This window comes from Balaenoptera physalus (genome assembly GCF_965194825.1).
Source record: "Balaenoptera physalus genome assembly, chromosome: 11".
NCBI classification, from domain to species: Eukaryota; Metazoa; Chordata; class Mammalia; order Artiodactyla; family Balaenopteridae; genus Balaenoptera; species Balaenoptera physalus.
The window spans coordinates 36,039,848-36,058,752 of NC_138896.1; the positions used below are offsets into that span (position 1 = coordinate 36,039,848).

General features: G+C 56.3%; 1 protein-coding gene across 5 annotated transcripts in view; it reads left to right on the forward strand.

Annotated features, from left to right (window-relative positions):
- Positions 1–18,905, forward strand: part of KCNK5 (potassium two pore domain channel subfamily K member 5) — a 51,165-nt gene that overhangs the window by 27,686 nt on the left and 4,574 nt on the right. For 4 of the 5 annotated variants that reach the window (XR_014251072.1, XM_082414123.1, XM_082414124.1 and 1 more), the window contains 3 exons: positions 16,788–16,899; positions 18,092–18,258; positions 18,568–18,736. Coding sequence is in view for 4 of the 5 variants with exons in the window: in XM_082414123.1 (XP_082270249.1) it covers positions 16,788–16,899; positions 18,092–18,258; positions 18,568–18,736 (448 nt within the window). In the remaining variant the exon portion in view is untranslated. Of the gene's footprint in view, positions 1–16,361; positions 16,535–16,787; positions 16,900–18,091; positions 18,259–18,567; positions 18,737–18,905 lie in introns of all 5 variants that reach the window. The other variant, XM_082414125.1, reaches the window with a different exon arrangement.

Here is an 18,905-nt window from a genome sequence, read left to right on the forward strand (position 1 = left end):
TCCGTCCTCTGTTGGGACAGGTCGATAGGTTGCCTGGGGAGGTGCGTCAGCGTCCCCCCTACCCTCCCACACCCCTGCCCCGGGCGTGCACCTGTCTGGACCCAGGGCTGGCTCCCCAGGGCTGGGGCAAGGCAACTTCTGAGTCATGAGGGGGCACTTTTGGGTCCTGCTCTAGGAAGTTTCTGTCTCCACGATGCCAGGGCTTCAGAGTTCATAGGTCTCGGTCTTGGCACGCCCTCTCTTTTTGGAATGCCCCAGGGCTGAGTGCTGCCTGTGGCCAGAGCCCCCGTCTCTTCCACCAGCTCTGTGTTGGGGTCACTGTGTACGTGTCTTAAAATTTTCGCTTGACAAAGCCGGTTTCCATCTGTGTACACACTCTCCGCTCCCGGCCACCGCTGCACTGCACACAGGTTGATCCCTGCTTATTGGGTGACCTGGTAGGCTCTGGCCTGTGGAGTGGGCGACCCTCAGACAGACCAGCAGGGGCACCTGCTGGGGCCCTGGGGCAGGGGTGGGTTCCCAGGGCTTCGATTTGGTGTTCTCAGTGGGGCTGAGCTATGAGCCAGACTTCAAGTGAGACAAAAACAAGACGAGGGTGAGGGCAGCGGGAGACTCTAGTTTCATGCGTGGTGCTGTGTTAGCGTTGAATAATTGAAACTCGACGTGAAAACAGAAGGCGGGCAGCGCTGAGCTGGAGGCAGGGTTATCGATGCCTTTTCTTTCTCTGCTTCCCTAGTTTTCCGAAATGCTGTTGTATTGCTTTTAAAGCAAAGAAATCGAATTTTCTGAAAAGGTAAGATGCATGCATATAGCGTCAGCCACTTCTACACTGGCTATTTTTAATGTGCGAGGTACACAAAGCACATGGTTCTAACGGCGCATACTCCGAAAACTAGTGTCGCTTCTGAAATTGCTGAACAACGTGTTATTTTTCAGTTTAGCTGCCAGAGGGGTGGCTTCCTGGGCAGCAGTGCTGTTGAACACTTTTGAGGGGAAGGGTCTCAAAGACTGGGGAAACCAGGTGGGCTTTCGGTCTGCAGACCAAGAAGTTTGAGATTGGACACGATCTGATGGTCACCAAGAAGAGAGTGTGGTTCCCCGGGTGAGGCCTGGCAGAGCTGGGGGAGTCCCAGGGGCTGTCCCCAGTGTTGGGGTCAGTGTCCCCTACAAGGGAGGGGATCCTCCAGAGGCCCACGGACAAGTATTGTCTTAGCCTCTGTGTATATCCAGCTCTTCCGATTCCTGCGGGGGCCCAAGAAGACTTTGCCCTCCTTGCCTTTTGGACTGACAAAAGACACAAGCACAGGAAAGATTTGGGACAGCCCAGGACCATGCGTGTAATTCAGAGCCCAGAGCATGCTGCAGACCACAGCCAAGGCTTGGGTGGATCCAGGGGTCCAGGGTAAGGCAGACCCTGCCTAGGTAGGATGTGTTGTGTTTGACTGCATCAGTATGGTAATTACCACCCACAGGTCCCTAATTAATTTTATTTTAACATGATATTACTAACTCTTGTGGCTGTTTAATTTTTAATTGAAATTAATAAAGTTTGAATTTAGTTCCTCCGTCACACTGGCCACAGCCCAAGGGCTCAGTAGCCCCGTGGGACTGCTCAGATAGTGTCCCATCAGCACAGAGAGTTCTCTTGGGCAGTGCTAGAATGCTGATGGAATCTGTTGAGGTTCCTAAGGGCACACTGGCTTCTCTTGATGCCTAGTTAAATTCCATCCTGCTCTGGGGTGGGCGAGGTCAGAGCTGGCCGGCAGCCTTGGAGTGGGGAGGGTGATGTGCCGAGAACCCGAAGGGGGGGTTGCCCCGTCCCACCCCCCGGGAAACTTGCAAGCTCCTCTGAGGTGAGTATCCCCACCGGTCTGGTTCACAGAAAGCGCGGGTTGGCCAGGGTCTGCTGACCGCCCTGCCCGCTCTGTCCCAACAGACTCAGATGAGTGTGTATTTAGCAAGGACTGTCCTGGCCTTGCCTTAGCTTGTCTGCTGCTTTCTTGTGCTGTCTTCCTCTGTCGTTGTAACTCCTCCCATCTGCCTGTCTGTCTCTTGTTAGACCCAAGGCCCTCCTGGGCAGGGCCTGTGTCTTGCTCTTCCCTTATTTCGCCCACATCAGGGCACAGGGCCGGTGCTCGGCAAATTCTTAAGGAATCAGTCGACCTGACTTCGAGCTGCGTAACGCGAGGAAAGCTTGCCCAGGACCCTGGTCCCATCTTTCCTTGGGTTAACTCAGGTGGGTAGATCTGTACAGGGGTGTTGGGGGCTGGTGTCTGGCCAGATGTGGCATGTGTATCAGGCAGGAATGGCTCCAAAGAGGGGAATGCCCAGAGCCTCGAGGTGGGAGGGAAGGTGAAGGGAACCCTCTTGCCATCTTGTCCTCTTGTCGCCCTGCTCTTCCTGGGAGGTGACCCATGGGGCAGAGGGCAGGCCATATCCTGGAAGCCCACTGCTAGATCTTTGGTTTAGCCCACAGTAGCCCAGGCCAGGTGGCCATCTTCTGCAGATGCGAGGACAAATGGACCTCCCTGGACAAGCCTGAGAAGTGGCCACCCCAGCTGCCACTCAAAGTGTTTCGTGGGAAACTGGGTTCTGCAGAGGGACAGGATGCAGCCACTTGAGGAGTGGGTCTCGCTCCCCTGCTGACCCTTGCATGACTTAGAAATCTAGTGGCATTTGCTTTCCTGTCTCTGAGCCTCCGCTGGCCACACACAATGCACCGGGAGGCTGGGGGAAAGCCTACCCCCAACAGCAGTGGGTGTTTAGAAACTGGAAGTTCAAAGTCAGGGGCATCTCTAGCTTTGCTGGTGCACATACTTCACGCTCTTCACGTTCACATCTGCTGAGCCTTTGGACCCATGGCCCTGTGACTTGGTGGGGAGACAGCATTACTCCCGTTTGATCAGTTAAGAAACTGAGGTCATGACTTGTAGGGCTGGGGAATAGCTGACGCTGTGCAGGCCTGGGTGTCAAATGTTCCTGCACGCTCCTAAGAAGGTTGAGGGCTGCCAGAGCCTAGGTGGGTGTTAGGGGGCTAAGCAGCCTTGGAAAATGCTCTTGCGTAAAATCACAGCCCGGCTGAAGGGGAGCGAGAGAATGTGCGTGTTGAAGGCCTGGTCCTGGTCCTTTCTGCCTCCCGTGTTTCACGGTGGGGCTGCCTCAGTCAGGACTCTCCCAATGCGCCGTCGGGAGAGTTTCCACTTCCTGAGGCCCAGCCTGTCCCCGGTCCTGGGCCCCAGGTTGGAGGATGGGAGGTTTTCCTAACCACCCCCCCAGCACCCCTCACCTCAGCCCAGCCTCTCCGTGCGAGGAGGGCTCGCTGTACTTTTCCATACCTTCAGCACAAAACAGCTCTGTGTTGCTTCACCCTGGTTATGCCCCAGTCAGCCGGGGATGGGAGGTGGGTGGGGGACTGTCCCCGCAGGGTGGAAAAGCTGAGGCGGCTGTGCCTTTGTGCTTTTGTGACAGCGAAGGCAGGGGAGGTGGGTGGGGGCCACCGGTTGCATGTATCAGGCTCTGTTTCCTTTCCCACTGTATTTGGGGATCCCCTTTGTATCTCATCCCTGTGATCTCCAGATAGGGGCCTTGGTGGCCAGAGCCCCTGGTGCAACTGGTGTGGTGAGAGATCTGTGTCCGGCCGTCTGGGGCTTGGGGAGTCTGCACCTTAGGGCACAACCCGCCTTGCATCTGGTCCGGTGATGTTCACAGTCGTCAACGTCGTGGACTGTCTTGGCTCTTGTCTCTAGTTGTGACTCAGTCTTCCAGTGGTGAGATTTGATCTGGGATTGAGGGCCATTGAGGCAGAAGGCTCCCCACCCTGCAAAGAGTACCATCCACCCTGAAATGCCTGTGCCAGTTCGCTGGTCGTTTCTTGTACAATTTATTCCAGAGACGATGGAGACCAGCTGTTGTCCGTCTCCGGCTGGAGACTGAACCAAAGGAAATGGGCTTGGACTGCAGCCGGGGGGATTTAGGTTAGAGTCAGACAATAAGGAAGGGTTTTGTGACAGGTGGTTGGCCCTCAGGAGGATCCTACAGGGGGCTTCGTGGAGAGGGATGGGGGTCGGGTCATGCTTGGAGGCAGCAGGGCCAGGTTTGGGGGGGAAGGGGTGGTTTGTAATAAACAGGCAGGGAGGGTTACTGCATAGGCATGGCGAGACTCCGCTGCCACCTGTCATGCAGGATTAACACCACCGCCTAGTATCCCTCTGGCCTGTTTTCTTTTCTTTTCTTTCTTTCTTTCTTTTTTTTTTTTCCCATTAGTGAAGAGGTTTACAGTTTAACCATCTGGTCATCTTAAACAAATTATAATAAATGGGTAGACTTAATAATCCCTTATCATCAGAGCCCTAGCCTTCAAGGATGGGCAGTTACTTATTCCCCGGAGCTGCCAGCCACAGGTGAAGGGAGAGGGGAAGGAGCAGATGGAGGGGTCCCTTTCTTGGGCCCCTGGGTGGAGACAGTTTGACGGTGGTCTGGGATGCGGTCCTCTGCTGGGTAAGTGGTGAGGGTGTTGGCCACGTCCTTCTCCCAAGGGCGTGGGTGTACCCGGGTGGGATGAATGTGGTGAGGCTGCGGGCAGCTTTCGTCCCGTGCAGGGGGAATCTGGGGGTGTCAGTTACTGGAGAGCCTTGTCCTCAGGAGCCCAGCAAGGGGGCCCAGGAGAGGTGTCTGTGTCCAGAGGAACAGGGCTGGCAGCCCCCAGGGCTCAGGAGAGCTTTATGGAACAGAGCGTCGGTTTTCTCCTCTGCTGGAGGAGCCACAAAGCAGTGGCATGCATGGGACCCGGTGGGGTGCAGGGGGCGGACCTGTGGCCCTCAACACTGACACCCATGCTGGCACCCCCGCCCCCACCACCGCCTCACCGCCTGCCGGCCTCCTTCCTCAGGAATCCTGATGGTTCCAAAGTCTGCCGTGCAGCTGACTCACCAGGGCTAGGACCTCTGGGGGCTCTGGCCTGGCAGACAGGTAGGGTGGGGTGAGGTGAGGAAAAGGTACTGGGCAGAGAAACACAAAGCCATCACCCCGCGTGGCCACACCTGCCAGGACTGCCCACCTGATCCAGCCAGAACCCACGTTAAATACAGCACCAGCACCCATCTTCACCCATCTTCGTGCCCTGGAAGGCGTGGTTGTGGAAGGCATACATCTCGGAGACTGAATCGTCATTTGGCAAATATCGAGTACCTACTAGTGCCAGGTTCTGTTCTGGGAAGGAGGGATGAGTGAAATCTCTGCCTTCAGAGCCCGTAGTCTATTCGGGGGAGATAAATAGTAGGCCAGATAGCAGATACCTAATAGAATGTCATGGGGCGATAAGTACCGTCCCAAGCCCTGATCTTCCAGGTGGTGGTCGCCAGGAAGGAGGGCATCGCAGGTGACAACTGGCCAGCTCTGTGTTCACAGCTCTGGAGGCCCTGTGCCGGGCACAAACCCTCGGAATGGAGGTGGCCTCCCCACCGCCCTGTTCTTCCCAGTTTCCTTTTCTACCCAGTACGCATCCTGTATGCCCAGCACCAAGCTGTGCATTGTTTCACGTAATCTGCACCCCAACCCAAGGATGTCTCGGTACCCCCGCTTTCCAGAGACAGAAGGAGAAGCTTAGATGGTGAGAGGACATGCCCCAGGTGACCCGGTGGTGGGCGATGCAGCCAGGAGTTGAACCCATGTGTGTCTGCTCCAAAGCCCAGGCCTTTCCCCCTTCTGCCCCCGTGCTGCCTGCAGAGGGTCCCAAGCTTGGCGTGCGTGATTTTGCAGTGGGTCAGCAGCTTGTGTTGTCCAGGCTAATGTGTGGACGGGGGCTCTGGAGAAGGGGAAGCAGGCTGGCACAGACAGGGTGGGGCTGCCGAGCTGCTGCTGAACCCCCTTCAGGTCATCAGCCCAGGATGGGGAGATGGCAGGTCAGCAGTTCCTGCGACCTCCTTTGCGGCCTGCTTGAGGGCTGTTTTTAGAAACCTTGCAGAGCTGGTGACTTCCCGTGTTTGCTCCTTCCACCCCACTATCAGGTTGGGGTAAACCTAAGGCATCTCTGGGTGAGGGGAGAGCGCAAGCATACGCTCATCCGAAATCATCTCAGGATTAGATCCACGGGTGTGACTGCACACCCTTTTACAGCTCTCCAGCACCTGTCACCCGTGTCTGCCTCTCTCCCGGCACTCACCTTCCCTGCTCCACTTTGGTTGGCATTTCTGAGCCCTGTCCCGGGAGGGGGGATGGGTGGCTTACTTGTTTGGTGCAAAGGGCCCTCGACTGAGAGTCAGGGGGCTTCCGGCTGGTTCTTCTCTGTGCTTTGTCATCAGCTTGCTGTGTGAGCTCTTCTGTGTCACTAGCCCTCTCTGATCAGTTTCCTCAGTTACAAAATGGGAATAACAATATCCATGTTGCTTGCCTTGCCCACAGGGTCTTGAGTCTCAAGTGAAATTAGGGTCAGAGGAGTGGTAGGTATGAAAGGTGCCTGATGGATGGGGTTTTGGCCAGGAGGAGGGAGATGCTGGCTTTGCCCACCTCAGCCTTGTTACAGAGGAGTTGAACGGGACCCAGAGAGGTTTGCCGGCTTGCCTAGAAAGGACAAGCCAGGAGCCGAATCCCCTGCATGGACCTCTCACTCCCTAGTGACCCATACCCCTATGGGGAAGGAGGGGGTAATCTGCACACCTGGCATGTTTGAGGTGTCCTGGCTGAGTAATTTCCTGCCCTCGAGTTGTTGACCCACTAGTAGGAAGATGTCTGTTGGCATCAGTCAAAGTAGAAAGATGTCAGACACCCCCAGGATCTGGATTCTGGGGGCAGAGAAGGGGCCAGGTCATGAATCCAGGCCAGGCGTCCCAGATAGGGAAGAGATACGAGCACAAGGCCATGGGTCGGGCCACAGCCACCCAGAGCAGGGCAGTGGTTGTGAATTGGGGGTAGGGAAGCTGCAGGTGGATGAAAGGTGCCCCTCTTGTCATTTAAGCCTCACTGCACGTTCCCCCTGCCCCAAGTGCTTCAGAAGATGAGGCAGTGGATTTTCAGAACATGGCTCCAGGGGCTTATCTGGTGTGTGTGTTTGGGTGGGAGGGGGCTCTTTCCTACTCCCCAGGGCCAGCTCTCAGGCAGCAGGACTGTGGAACCGGGACTGGGTCCTTGAGGTCCCCTGGGTCGGCACACACAGGGATTTCCAGTCTCACTCATCAGCTCAGCCCTCCAGGTGCCTGAGAACACTTGCTGACATCCCATCCTGAGCTCAGGCCCCACCAGCCCTTGTCTGTTTGTTTTAGCCAAACCCCGCAGCCCACCCTCCCGGGGCAGCCAGTCCCTGCACTGCGCCGCTCTGCCCTGGCCTCAGCTCTCATGGGAGGGGCGCCCAGCTGCCCCGGGGGAGGGGGGGTGTTACCGTCCCAGCCTGAGAACAATGGGGGCAGGGTCACCTGCCTTGTTTTCATTGTCCCTCCTGAGTGCAGGCAGGCCTCCCGGGCCTGAGAAAGTCGGAAACCCAGAGGTTTCTGCTGAAAACGCGCGCTCACCTCTGGCACGGGCTTTCCCCGTGAGCGTGAGACCTCGCAGCAGCTCTGAGCTCTGCAAAGGCTGCTGAGAGATGGCCCAGGAGGGGAAGCCCAAGGGTGGACGGGAGGACAGTCAGTCATCCATGGCCGCTGTGCTGACCCCTGGGGCGGGGCTGGACTAGGCCTTCCCCCTAACAAGGAGTGAGGGTAGTTCGGGTCTGGGGCAGTGGTTTTGAAATCGGCTGTACATAATACTAGAGTCACCTGGGGCAGCTTTTAAGCATCCTAGTTCCCAGTCCACACCCCAGGCCATTTCTGTCTGAATCGCTGCGGGTAGGACCCAGGCATCAGTATTTCCCCAGGCTCCCCCTGGGTGATCTCCACGTGCAACCAAGTTAAGAAGCAGTACTGTAGCGACCCCTCAAGCGTGCGTTGAGGGTGAGGGTGGGATACCACTTTCCACCTTGCCTGATGAGGGTGTGTGGGTTTCTGGGGTTGGGGGGGATTGTATTTTGTACACCAGGTGCGTCCTCTGGCTGGCTGCTTCCTCCCTGGGCTGAGGGAGGGCAGCCTGGCCAGCACCAGGCAAGTTACTTTAGGGACCAAGGCGAAGTGAGGTGCCTTCCTCATCCTGCAGTGGGATCTGGGAGGGAATGAGGAATAGGGCTCGCTTCTGACTCGGGCAGCCCTGCTTGCTGGGGGCTCAGGAAGAGCTGGAGCTGGTGGCCAGTGAGCTGAGTCTTGAGAATGAAATGTATTTTCTCGAATGTGCTGTGGATTTTCCTGGAGCTTGGGAAGTGCTGAACTGGGCCCCGAAGTCGTGGTTCTAGGCAGAGGAAAATGTGAATTGTCCCCAGACAGGGGAACCCCCATAGTCATAGGCCAACCTCCTCATTTTACAGAGAAGTCATGTTGGCAGAAGTCAAGGGTTCCTGGAGAGTCTCGGTAAGCAACCTGAGCCGAACCGGGGTCTTCCTAGTTGTACATTGACTTCCTAGTGTACCAACCAAGCCTCCAACAATTTGTCTTTCCTTCGTTCAGCTAAAAACATTATAAATATCCGGGTAGACATCGGAACAAAACTGAAAATGCAGATCAGCAAACAGAAGTCTGCAAAGTCCACATTACAAGAGCCCAGGTCTGGTCGTAACTGAGAGGAGGTGCGGCCCTGCCCCCAGGTCCCTGCACCTGACCCGCAGACACCTGCTCCCCGCCTGGGAGAGACAGGGCCCAGGTGAGCCGGGCCTGCAGCTGGTGTAGGTGTCAGGGTGGCACCATTGGGCCCTTGCCAGTGCCATGCTCATAAACTGGGCCTGCCCTCTGAGCCACACCTGGTCACCTGGGCTGCAGGGAGAGGGCGAGGGGAATACCGAGGATGCCTTCTCCCTGCCCGCGCATCCGCCCTCCTGGACGGGGAGCTGGAAGGCTGAGCCCGGCACCCACACTCATCACCCCGACTTAGGCAGCGGTGAGGGGATGAATCACCTGTGGAGCTTGTTAGCCACTCGGCGCCCAGGTCCACTGCACAGAGTAGCTGCGAGTGAGGCCCAGGCATTGTATGTATTTAAACTCCCAGGTGGTTCCATTGGGCAGCTGGGAATGAGAGCCGCTGCCTCAGGGACTGGGTGGTACCCAAGGTCTCCGAGCCTCAGTGTAGCATCTGGAAACAATTCCCATGCCCCTCCCCCACCCCCACTTTAGGAAGGTTTGAGAAGCTGAGTCAGCGTGAGAGAAGAAGAGTGAGAGGAGTGGAGATAATTGAGGGCTTAGATAATAGTCTTCAGTCCTCTAATTCGTCGTGGGAATAAGAGAGGTAACAGGTGCTCACCTTCTTGCCAAGGTACTTTGGGTCTGCCAAGAGTCCCCGAAAGATGGTCAGAGGGAGGGCTGGCCAAACAGCTGGACAAATGAGCTCTGCCCACTCCCCCTCCTTACACTGCGGCAGGGAGCCCCCAGTACATGGGATCTGGGGTCCTCCCCTGCCCCCTTTATCTGTTCATCAGCTCGTGGTGTTAAAGAATGTCAAAAACATTGTTCTGAACAAGCCCAAACTCTAAATATATTTGCCTGAAAGGTGCCTGCGTTAGGTTTACTAATCTCCACTTCTGTCTGTTCTGTTCAGAAGCGCCCCCAACTCCCTTGGCCCCCTACCCTGAGGAGGTTCTTTGTTAGATAACAGATGGACGTACAGACAGACGTGGACACACAGGAAGGAAGAGCCCAGCCCGGAGAGCAGGGGGCGGATGGGCATTTGGCTGCCTTGTGAAGCTGGGGGCAGCTTGGCGGGGGCTTCAGGACTGGGGTTCAGAGAAGCCACCACGCCTGGCCTCGGCCTCACCTGGAGAGCGCAGCGTGAGGACCCGCGTGTGGCCCTGCTCCCTCCGCAGCCGGCCTGCCTTGCTTGGCTGTGCGGGAAACCGGCCAGGGTGGCTGGGAGCCTCTGGCGGGCAGAGGTCCGGAGAGATGGGCCTAATGACGGATGGGGTGGCACATCCTGGGTGTGCCTCTGCCACCTCAGGGGGAGCCTTAACGCACACCCCGACCCTCGGGTCCCCCGACTAGCTGTCCAGGGGCCCAGGAGCACCTACCTGCTGAGCCTCGGTGTCCCTGTTCTCACCCAGGCCTGTCCTGCAGGTGCGGAGAAGTAAACCCCTCGACCTTTGATTTACCTTTGGGGACAAGCGGTCTTCCGCCCGGGGTGTCAAGTCACCAGTGGGTCTGGTTTCCTCATGACACTGACTGCAGGTGCGTTCATTCGGTGCTTCCAGTGTCCTAGGTGCTTTTCATATGTTTGGGGTAGGTGCTCTTTTTGGCAGATGGAGAAATTAAGGCTGATAGGCTGTTATTTACCCAGAGACTTGGTGCCAGCAATTGAGAGAGGACCGCCCCCTGCCCAAGTCACACCCAGGTCAGCTCCACCCAGGTCAGCCCCACATTTCCATGAGCTCCCAGGAGAGGGCCAGGTCTGGTTCGAGAGAGAGGCCTGTTGCTCCCCTTTATATTCCTTTCCCTGCTCTCCACACGTCCACAGCCCCCTAGGAGAGTTTCCGGAGGGGGCAGGCCTCCCCTTCCTGCAGGAAGGACGGTCCCTCCAGTCACCCCAGGGACTCTCCCAGCCCCACTGCCACCTGCTCTGCCCTCTTGGACGAGGGGGCTTTTGTTTGCCTCCCTCACCTCGCCCCTTCCCAGCCCCCGACCCCCAGGACCTTCAGCCCCCTGCCCTCTGTTCCTGCAGCCTGCTGACCACACCCTTCCCTCCACCCCTGACACCAGTTGGATGCTGTTGGTTCCAGCAGCCCTGCATTCACCCGCTGACCCCGCCAGCCACAGTCTTACTGGGGTCTGACTGTGCTTCCCGCCCTCTTGCTGGATAAAGCCCTGCCCCTTGTTGCTGATGAACTTATTAAATCCACCTGCAGAATAATGCTAGGAAGGTGTTGAAGGACGTGAGAGGGTGAGTCAGTCGAGGTCAGAGAAGATATCCTCATTCATTCAAGATCATTTACTCACTTCTTTAACAAATGTTTGTTGAGCACCTACTATGTGCCAGGCAGTGTCCTCAGCTCTGGCGATACCACAGATAAAAGTCCTGCCCTCATGGAGCTTACCTTCTGGGGGGTGGTCTCTGCATTCCCATGGATGTTTCCCTTGCGTTTGCCTGGTTGTGTTCTAGAGACCCAGCTTCACTTCTGTAGCTGAGAAGCCCACCCTGCACTCCCTGTCCCCTCTTCCCAGCTGTGGACGGCACAGGAGTCAAGAGCCAGACTGCCTGGGTTCACACTCCGACTCTACCACTGCCTAGCAAGTTACTTAGTTAGCCTCTGTGCCTCATTTTCCTCAGCTGTAAATGGAGGTGAGAGTACCTACATTACAAGGTTGTAGAGACTCAACAAGCTGAGTGATTTAAAGTGCTGTGATTGGTGCCTGTCATAAAATAGGTGCTCAAATATCAGCTACTATTCAAATAGGAACTATCATCTATGAAATGAGGAGTAATCAACCATGCCCTGCCCACCTCCCAAGGTGGCTGGGAGGGCCAGGTGAGAGGGACATTAAAGGTTCTTCCTACTCCGCCAAGCACCGTGCACACATGACATTGGTCTCATTCCCCTTCCAGGCCAGAGGGACCAAGTGAGCGGAGGCGGAATGAATTAGGGATGGATGCAGCCAAGGATGCTGAGGGACGTCCGCTTGTGTACCTTGACGCAGTGCAGATCCAGTGGAGGCTGGCATCCAGGGCATCCTTGGGGCTGATCCTACATGGCAGGAAGGGGCCCTGTGACCTGAGCGTGAGGTCTGCCGCGGGAGCTGGAGGCAGGGAGGGCGGTGGCCCTGTGGGTGCCCCTAGCTGCTGTCCATAGGCAGGCTGCCACCTGGACTTGTTTCCCCCACTGGCCTGATGAAGGCAAAGGCCCGACCTCAGCCCCGCTGCCCGTGTCTGCAGGTGGGCACCAGGTACGGGATGTGCCCTCCCTGCAACTCTGCAGAATGAATCTCCAGGATGGGGAGGCCTGGCACTGCCTCTGCACAGGAAACCCCGGATCCCTGGGAGATGAGGCGCCGTGGGGAAGCCAGATTGCATGGACAGCGAGATTCTGGGAGGGTGGTGTCTGGGGCAGCATGTTGCCTGAAGCCACAGGCAGGGGCGGGAATGTCTCCTCCCGGAGGGCTCAGGTCCGAGTGGATGGGCTGGTTTTAGGGCACTGTTTTTCCAGGTGGTGCGAAGGGGTGGAGGTATGCACTGGCCTCCTTCCTGTGGCCTGTGTGGGACAGGGGTGGGGTACCAGTGGCCAGGACCCAGATGGGGCAGGCTCTACTCCTGGCTTCCTTGCTTTTAGCATCCTGACCTTAGGCTACTTTCTTAACTTCTCGGCCTTAAATCCTTGTTTGCAAAATGGAAAAGATTATGGTGTCTTCCCAGCAGGATTCTTTCCTCCTTAAAGATGAGCTGAAGGCACATAAAGTGCTCAGCACGTTTGGTGCATAGTAACCTCTCAGTAAATCACAGCCGCTTTATTATGAGGGTGACAGGCGGGGAGGAGAGCTCTATTCCAGCCTCAAGCCAGAGCCGGGCCTGGGCTGTGTGCGGGATCCCCCTCTCCCGTCGTTCTCTAGGGGTATGTGGAAAACGAAGATGTTGTCTTGTGTGAATTTGGAAGCCAAGTTAAAGAATCCTGTGAGTGAACAGGGGCCGTCTCCTCCTGAGAAAGCTGTTTCCCTAACCCCGGGGGACGGGATGCTGTGTCCGATGGCTCCCCCTCACCCGGGGACGGCCTCAGTCCTGGGTCAAGCCCCTCTGTTCTGGGAGACCTCTCCATCGGCCGGCGGGACCCTGACCCTGACCGTCACCAGTGAGGTGTTCCGACTGAAGCCACAGCAGCACGGGGTGGGAGCAGGGAGCAGGCAGCCCAAGTTCACATCCGGACCTCTGCTCCCCGAGCCTAGCTTTCCTCCTCTGTCAAGTGATGCCTGGCAGAATCGCAGGAAGAGCCCGTTAGGGAATATATAGAAAAGCCCCAGCAAGAGGGGTCTGATGCACAGCAGCACTAAAATCCTGCCTGTCTCCCCATCACTGGGATGGAGCCAAGCTGATTCCCAGGCCAGCTGCTTGGGACCCGTGGGCAGAGAGAAGGCAACAACAGGGGTGCTGGGGGCGTCCAGGGACAGGGAGAGCAGCGAAGGGAGAGGGGTGGGGAGCCGGGCTGACTTGCAAGAGACCATCTAGAACCTGGCCCACTTCTGCCAGTTAACCTCTCAGCCACAGTCTCCTGACCTGACCAGTGGACATAACTACCGCCACTGGCCTGTTGTAAGGGTGAGTAGTGCTTCTGGCCCTGGGGGACTTAGGGCCCTTCAGAATGTCCCCTTTGCCTGCCCCCGCTCTGGGTGACCATGGAGAGATAACGGAGGTCAGGGGGACAGCGCATGGGGCTGTGGCTCCCTGATAACCCAGGGCTAGAGGCTGGGTCTGAGGGCTGTGCCCCAAAGGACACACCATTGGTGGGGTGAAGAGCAGGACGCCAGCCTTTCTACTGCAAAGCTCCCAACCGTAATGCCCTCTTCGGTTACCCTGTTTTGCCAGCTCTTACGTTTGATGTCTCCTTAGCACTGACTAAGCGATTCCCAAGTCGCAGATCACCTTTGGCAATCCATCCAGTGTTATCTCAGTGGGGGCAGCGTGGACGTGGCATGTGGGGCTGTCCTGTGGGTGGCAGGGCATCTCACCTCTCTGGTCCCTGCTCGCCTCATGTCAGGAGCATCCCCAGCATCCACTAGAGTAGATGTGTGGGAGGACAGGGGTTTCGTCCCTTCACTGCTCTCTCCCCGGTGCCCGGAACAGTGCCTGGCATATACAAGGCACATACTCAGGCAGCATTTCCAAACACTTCCAGAGGGTGCTACCACCCCAGTTGAGAACCCCTGTTCCAGTCACACCTTCACCATCGCTGATGTGTGCTGGTCTCCCTGGGTCTAAACACCTTCCATTATCGGAAATGGATGACTGCCAAGGGCAGTCCATTCTGAGGTAGCTCGTCATCCAAAAAAGCCACCCCCTTTCCCTCTGGGACCTTGGCCCACTGGTTAACATATCGTGAAGTCCGACACCCAAGAATGGAACAGAGTGCCCCCCATGTGGCCTGACCTGCAGAGGACAGTGGGCTCGTTGCCTCCCAGCCCTGGAGAGAGAAGGTATCGACACTGCCTGAGATTGTATTTACTTTTCTTTTGGCAGCCACGCCAGTGTTTGTTGGTTTGTGGTCAGCTGAAACCCAAGGACTTTCCCCTTCAACCCTGTATGGGTCAGTGCCTTCTAACCCAAAGTGTAAGACATGAAAAATTTTAAAGACAGCCATATCTTGTTAGTTTGGGCCCATTTTTCCAGTCCAGATGATTTTGAGTCCCAAACTGCCGTTGCAGTGTGTTAGCTGTCTTCCCATCCCAGCCTTGTCACAGTTTTGCATCCTTTGCAGATTAAACTGGGCAGCCATCTTTGTCCTTACTGTGTTGTAAATTAAAAGATTGAAGAGGCCTGGCCTTTGGCATGATAATGGAGACCTCAGGCCCGGCGGATAAAGATCAGTACTTCTTGGGGTTGTTTATCTGCCTTTACGTGGACCCGGATTAACCCCGGTTCCTCCCTACATTTCTCTGTCTTGTCCACGTGAATATCTTTAAGCCCATCTGTTCAGTTGCCTTGCTGCTATCCAGATTGACTGCATTCCACTGAACTTCAAGGCTTTGCAGCCTCTCTGGAGTGGGAGACGCACTTAGCTGAGCATGACGTGCTCTGGTGAACCTGTGCTAGTAGCTTCCAGTGCCCACCGCTTCCTCTTTGAATATGCCAGGTGTTCTGCTGTCTCCAAAGAAGAGTCAGCAAGAGTTCAGGTTTGAGTTTCTAGAATCCACCCTTTTCGTTCGTAGGAGAAGGCGGGGGTAGGGTGGCAGGGGGCAAGTTGTCTTCTGACATCTTTCCTGTTCCTCCGGGATTCCATGGGGATGACCAGGGGTGGTGCCCCAGTCCCATGATTTCCTGGTCAGTTGTCATCCGTCTTGGGCTGCGCTTCCTGACGATGCTGCACTAACCCCCCCATCCCCCCCATCCCCCCCACCCCCGAAGATGGATATCTGAGATAACAAAGGCTGCGGCCAAAGGGAGCTGAGCAGTTCTGCTTTCCCTGCCATCTGTTTAACATTAACATCCAGGGCCCTGGGACTTTTCATTCTCCTGTTTCGAACGTGGATTTCATGGTTTAGAAAACCTTTTGGGTGGACCTCCAACAGGATAGACCTGTTGGCCTCTTCGTATCTGAACGTCCTGGTGCTTTTGCGTGGAAGTGGCCTGGCCGGCTTGGCGGCCGCTCTCTTGAGGGCAGGTGAAGGCAGCCGTCCCCACTTCCCACTTTGCAGAGAGATGCTCAGGAAATAGCAGGGGGAGGCAGGGCGGTGAGCCCTGTGGTTTGACGGCCTGTCAGATGAGCACGTCATCATGGAAAATTCCTTACAAAGTCTGCAGATCCGTTTACACAGGCCTGCCGCTGCAAACTGCACATTCCTTCAGGACAACCCACCCTTCCCTCTTTTCTCACCAAACTTCAGTCGTGCCGCAGGGAGAACTCCGGGTTTTCCATCTCCCTCCTGCTTCCATCCTTCACTTCTCTGTCTTTTCTCAGTCTTAGGCTTGATTTTTAGAGGGAATTTGGCTGAGTTTCTGGTTTCTGAGGTGGTCCATCCTGGGGCTCTCCTAGGGGGCAGGGGCAGGACCCCAAATTGAGAGTGGATCCTGGCCCCTCCTCGGGAGCCGCCTTCTGAGGTCCCGGTCCTGCCAGTGGTGGGTGTGGGTGAAGGGAGGTAGCACTGAAGGATGGGGTACAGGCAGGGCCTGGTCGGTGAGCAGGTTTGGCAGCTGTCCGTGTTCCTGGAACAGATAAGGAAGGCCTCTCTGGGGGCCTCCCAGTGCACTTGCCCAGGTGACCTCCCACCTGCTGCCACCCACAGTTGCCGGGAGCTCCGTGGGGACTGATAGCATGAATTCGAGTCACCCTGAAAAGTACACACCACCTTCTGATGACCTGTCCTGGCCCAAACCTTGAAGTTGCTCAGCCCAGGGCAGAGAGAAAGGGATCCAGAGAAGGGAGGGAAGGGGGAGCTTGTAGTGGGGAGAGGACAGAGCCCCAGGCATGGGAGAAAGGAGGCCAGCTGATGTGTCTGCCCTCGGAGGACAGACCCAAGAGCTTACCGAGCTGACCTTAGCAGGTGTCCGGACAGTGGGGGTGAAAGGCATGTCGGGTGTGGGGGGCAGTCCCTCCCAGGCCAACCCTGCAGTAGAATGCTTTTCCAGAGGTCCTCCTGTTTGTCTGCATCACATCTGCCTTCTTTCAGAGGCAGAAGAGTCTGCTGCGGTTCTCAAACTGTGGTCCCGGGACCACAACATCAGCATCACCTGGAACCCTGTTAGAAATGCACATTCTCTGACTCCCTCCCAGACCTACTGAATCAACCTCTGGAGGTGGGGCCCAGCAGGCTGTACTAAAGAAGTCCTCCAGGTGATTTTAGTAAGTTTGAGAAGCACTGGCTCAGTGAGAGAAGGCACTTTGGAGCCGGATTGCCAGGGTTCATATTCTTACCAGCTGTGTGACCTCGGGCAAATCACTTAACCTCTCTGATCCTCTATAAAATGTTTCACCACCTACAAATTGGAGACAGTAACTGTCACTTTGTTATTGTGATGATTAAATAAGAATGCTTATAAGGGGGTTCATAAAGTGCTGACCTCTTCTCTGACCTTCATTGTGTCTCTCTTTTTAGATAGTATCTGATGCTGCAGGACAGGGCGTGGCCATCACAGGGAACCAGACCTTCAACAACTGGAACTGGCCCAACGCAATGATTTTTGCAGCCACGGTCATTACCACCATCGGTAAGTCTTCTGGGACCTTCAGGATACCTACTTCCACGTCCGAGCTCCCCAGAATCCTGTAAGAGTCCAGCTCTGGTCACATGGCCTTGTCAAGGTTAAAATCAGGCCAGTTGCACTCTGTCCTTTTGACACGTCCCTGGAGATTTAGTAAGTCCTTGGTGACTGGCCATGCTTAGGAGACTGTTTTCTAGAAGTCCTGACCTGGGCTCTTGGAGTAGAAATGACACAGCTTGACAGCCAGAGGTCGAGCAGGTTGCTCACTGCACAAATGCACCCCGTGCTTATTCACCAGTCTGGGTGTCTGTTCTGGTCATCTATGACTGCATAACCAACCACCTCAGAAGTTAGTGGCTTAAAACACAACTTATTATTATTGTTGGCCATTCTGTGAGTTGACGGGGTTTGGCTGGTTGGTTCTTGCTTGAGGTCTCTGATGCAGTGGTAGTTGGAGTGGCTGGGGCCGTGGTCATCCAAAAGCCCAGTTGGCTGGAAGTCCAAGATGGCTTCTTCTATCCCATGTTTGGTAGTTGATGCTGGCTGTTGCTGGGGAGCTTAGCTGGGGATGATTGAGCATCTCACAGTACGGCTGCTGGGTTTCAAGAGGGAGACTCCTCAAAGTGAACATTTCAGGAGATCAAGGGGAGAAGCAACAAGGCTTCTGATAAGGACTTAACTGACTCAGGGTCACTTCTGCCACATTCCATGAACAGGTCACTAAAGCCCAGATTCAGAGGGAGGGGAATTAGAGGCCAGCTTGATGCGAGCATAAGAAGGGACGGAATTAAGAATCGCCGTCTTTGGAGACCATCTACCACGGTGCTTCTGGGGTGTCTACCCAGAGGAACTACTAACTTGTGCCTTGTAACTTGTGCAAGGGTGCCATACGGACTCGTGGAGGACTTGCTAATGGTGGAGACTTAGTCCACCTTCAGGGAGCTCCCAGTCTGATGCAGGAGACATCGCCCATACCATCATAATTGCTATAAATGGTCATGATCATAGCATGGTCAAGGGAAATTTCATTTCTGAAACGTTGATATTAATCAGTGTCAAGTGATCTTAGGGAATGGGCTTTCCTCAGGCTGGGTGTGTGGCGGTGGGGGGGGGGGCCGTGGAGGCAGGTGCCACTCCGAGTCTGGGTCCATCACCCCCGCTGTGGCTCTGTTGGCCTCACTGTCTTCTTTTTCCTCAGGCTATGGCAACGTGGCCCCCAAGACCCCCGCCGGGCGCCTCTTCTGTGTCTTCTATGGTCTCTTTGGGGTGCCGCTCTGTCTGACATGGATCAGTGCCCTGGGCAAGTTCTTCGGGGGACGTGCCAAGAGGCTGGGCCAGTTCCTCACCAAGAGAGGCGTGAGCCTGGTATGTCCCCAACCCTAGGTCCTGGGCAGAGATGGGGGGTGGGGATCCTGGCAGGTGATGCGGGGGGTGGGAAGGGTCCAAGGATTGGACAGAAGTGTCAGGACAGATGGCAAGGGAGAGGTTTCAGAGCCCGCTGCCCTCCTGGGCGAGGCTGGGAGCATCACCCCGCTCCCCTGGGCAGTGAGCCTCCCAGGCCTGGCGTGCAGCCGGCCTCCCCTCTGGCTGCCTCCTCGGCCCTCTGGGTGCTCTGCTGGGGTCCCCCCGGTCTCCACCGCCGTCTGACTTGGTCTCCCTACCCTTCCCCCTCAGCGCAAGGCGCAGATCACATGCACGGCCATCTTCATCCTGTGGGGCGTGCTGGTCCACCTGGTGATCCCACCCTTCGTGTTCATGGTGACGGAGGAGTGGAACTACATCGAGGGCCTCTACTACTCCTTCATCACCATCTCCACCATCGGCTTCGGCGACTTCGTGGCCGGTGAGTCCTGCCCCTTGCCTCTGCCTCCCCACCCCGTCTTTCTCTGCTTCTCCTCCAATTTCAGTTCAGCTGACCTTTACTGGGGGCCCTGGTAGGCGTCCAGTGTCCTGGGCCTCCACCCAGTGGGATCCTGCCAGTTGCAAGAGGAAACCAAGGCACAGAATAATTG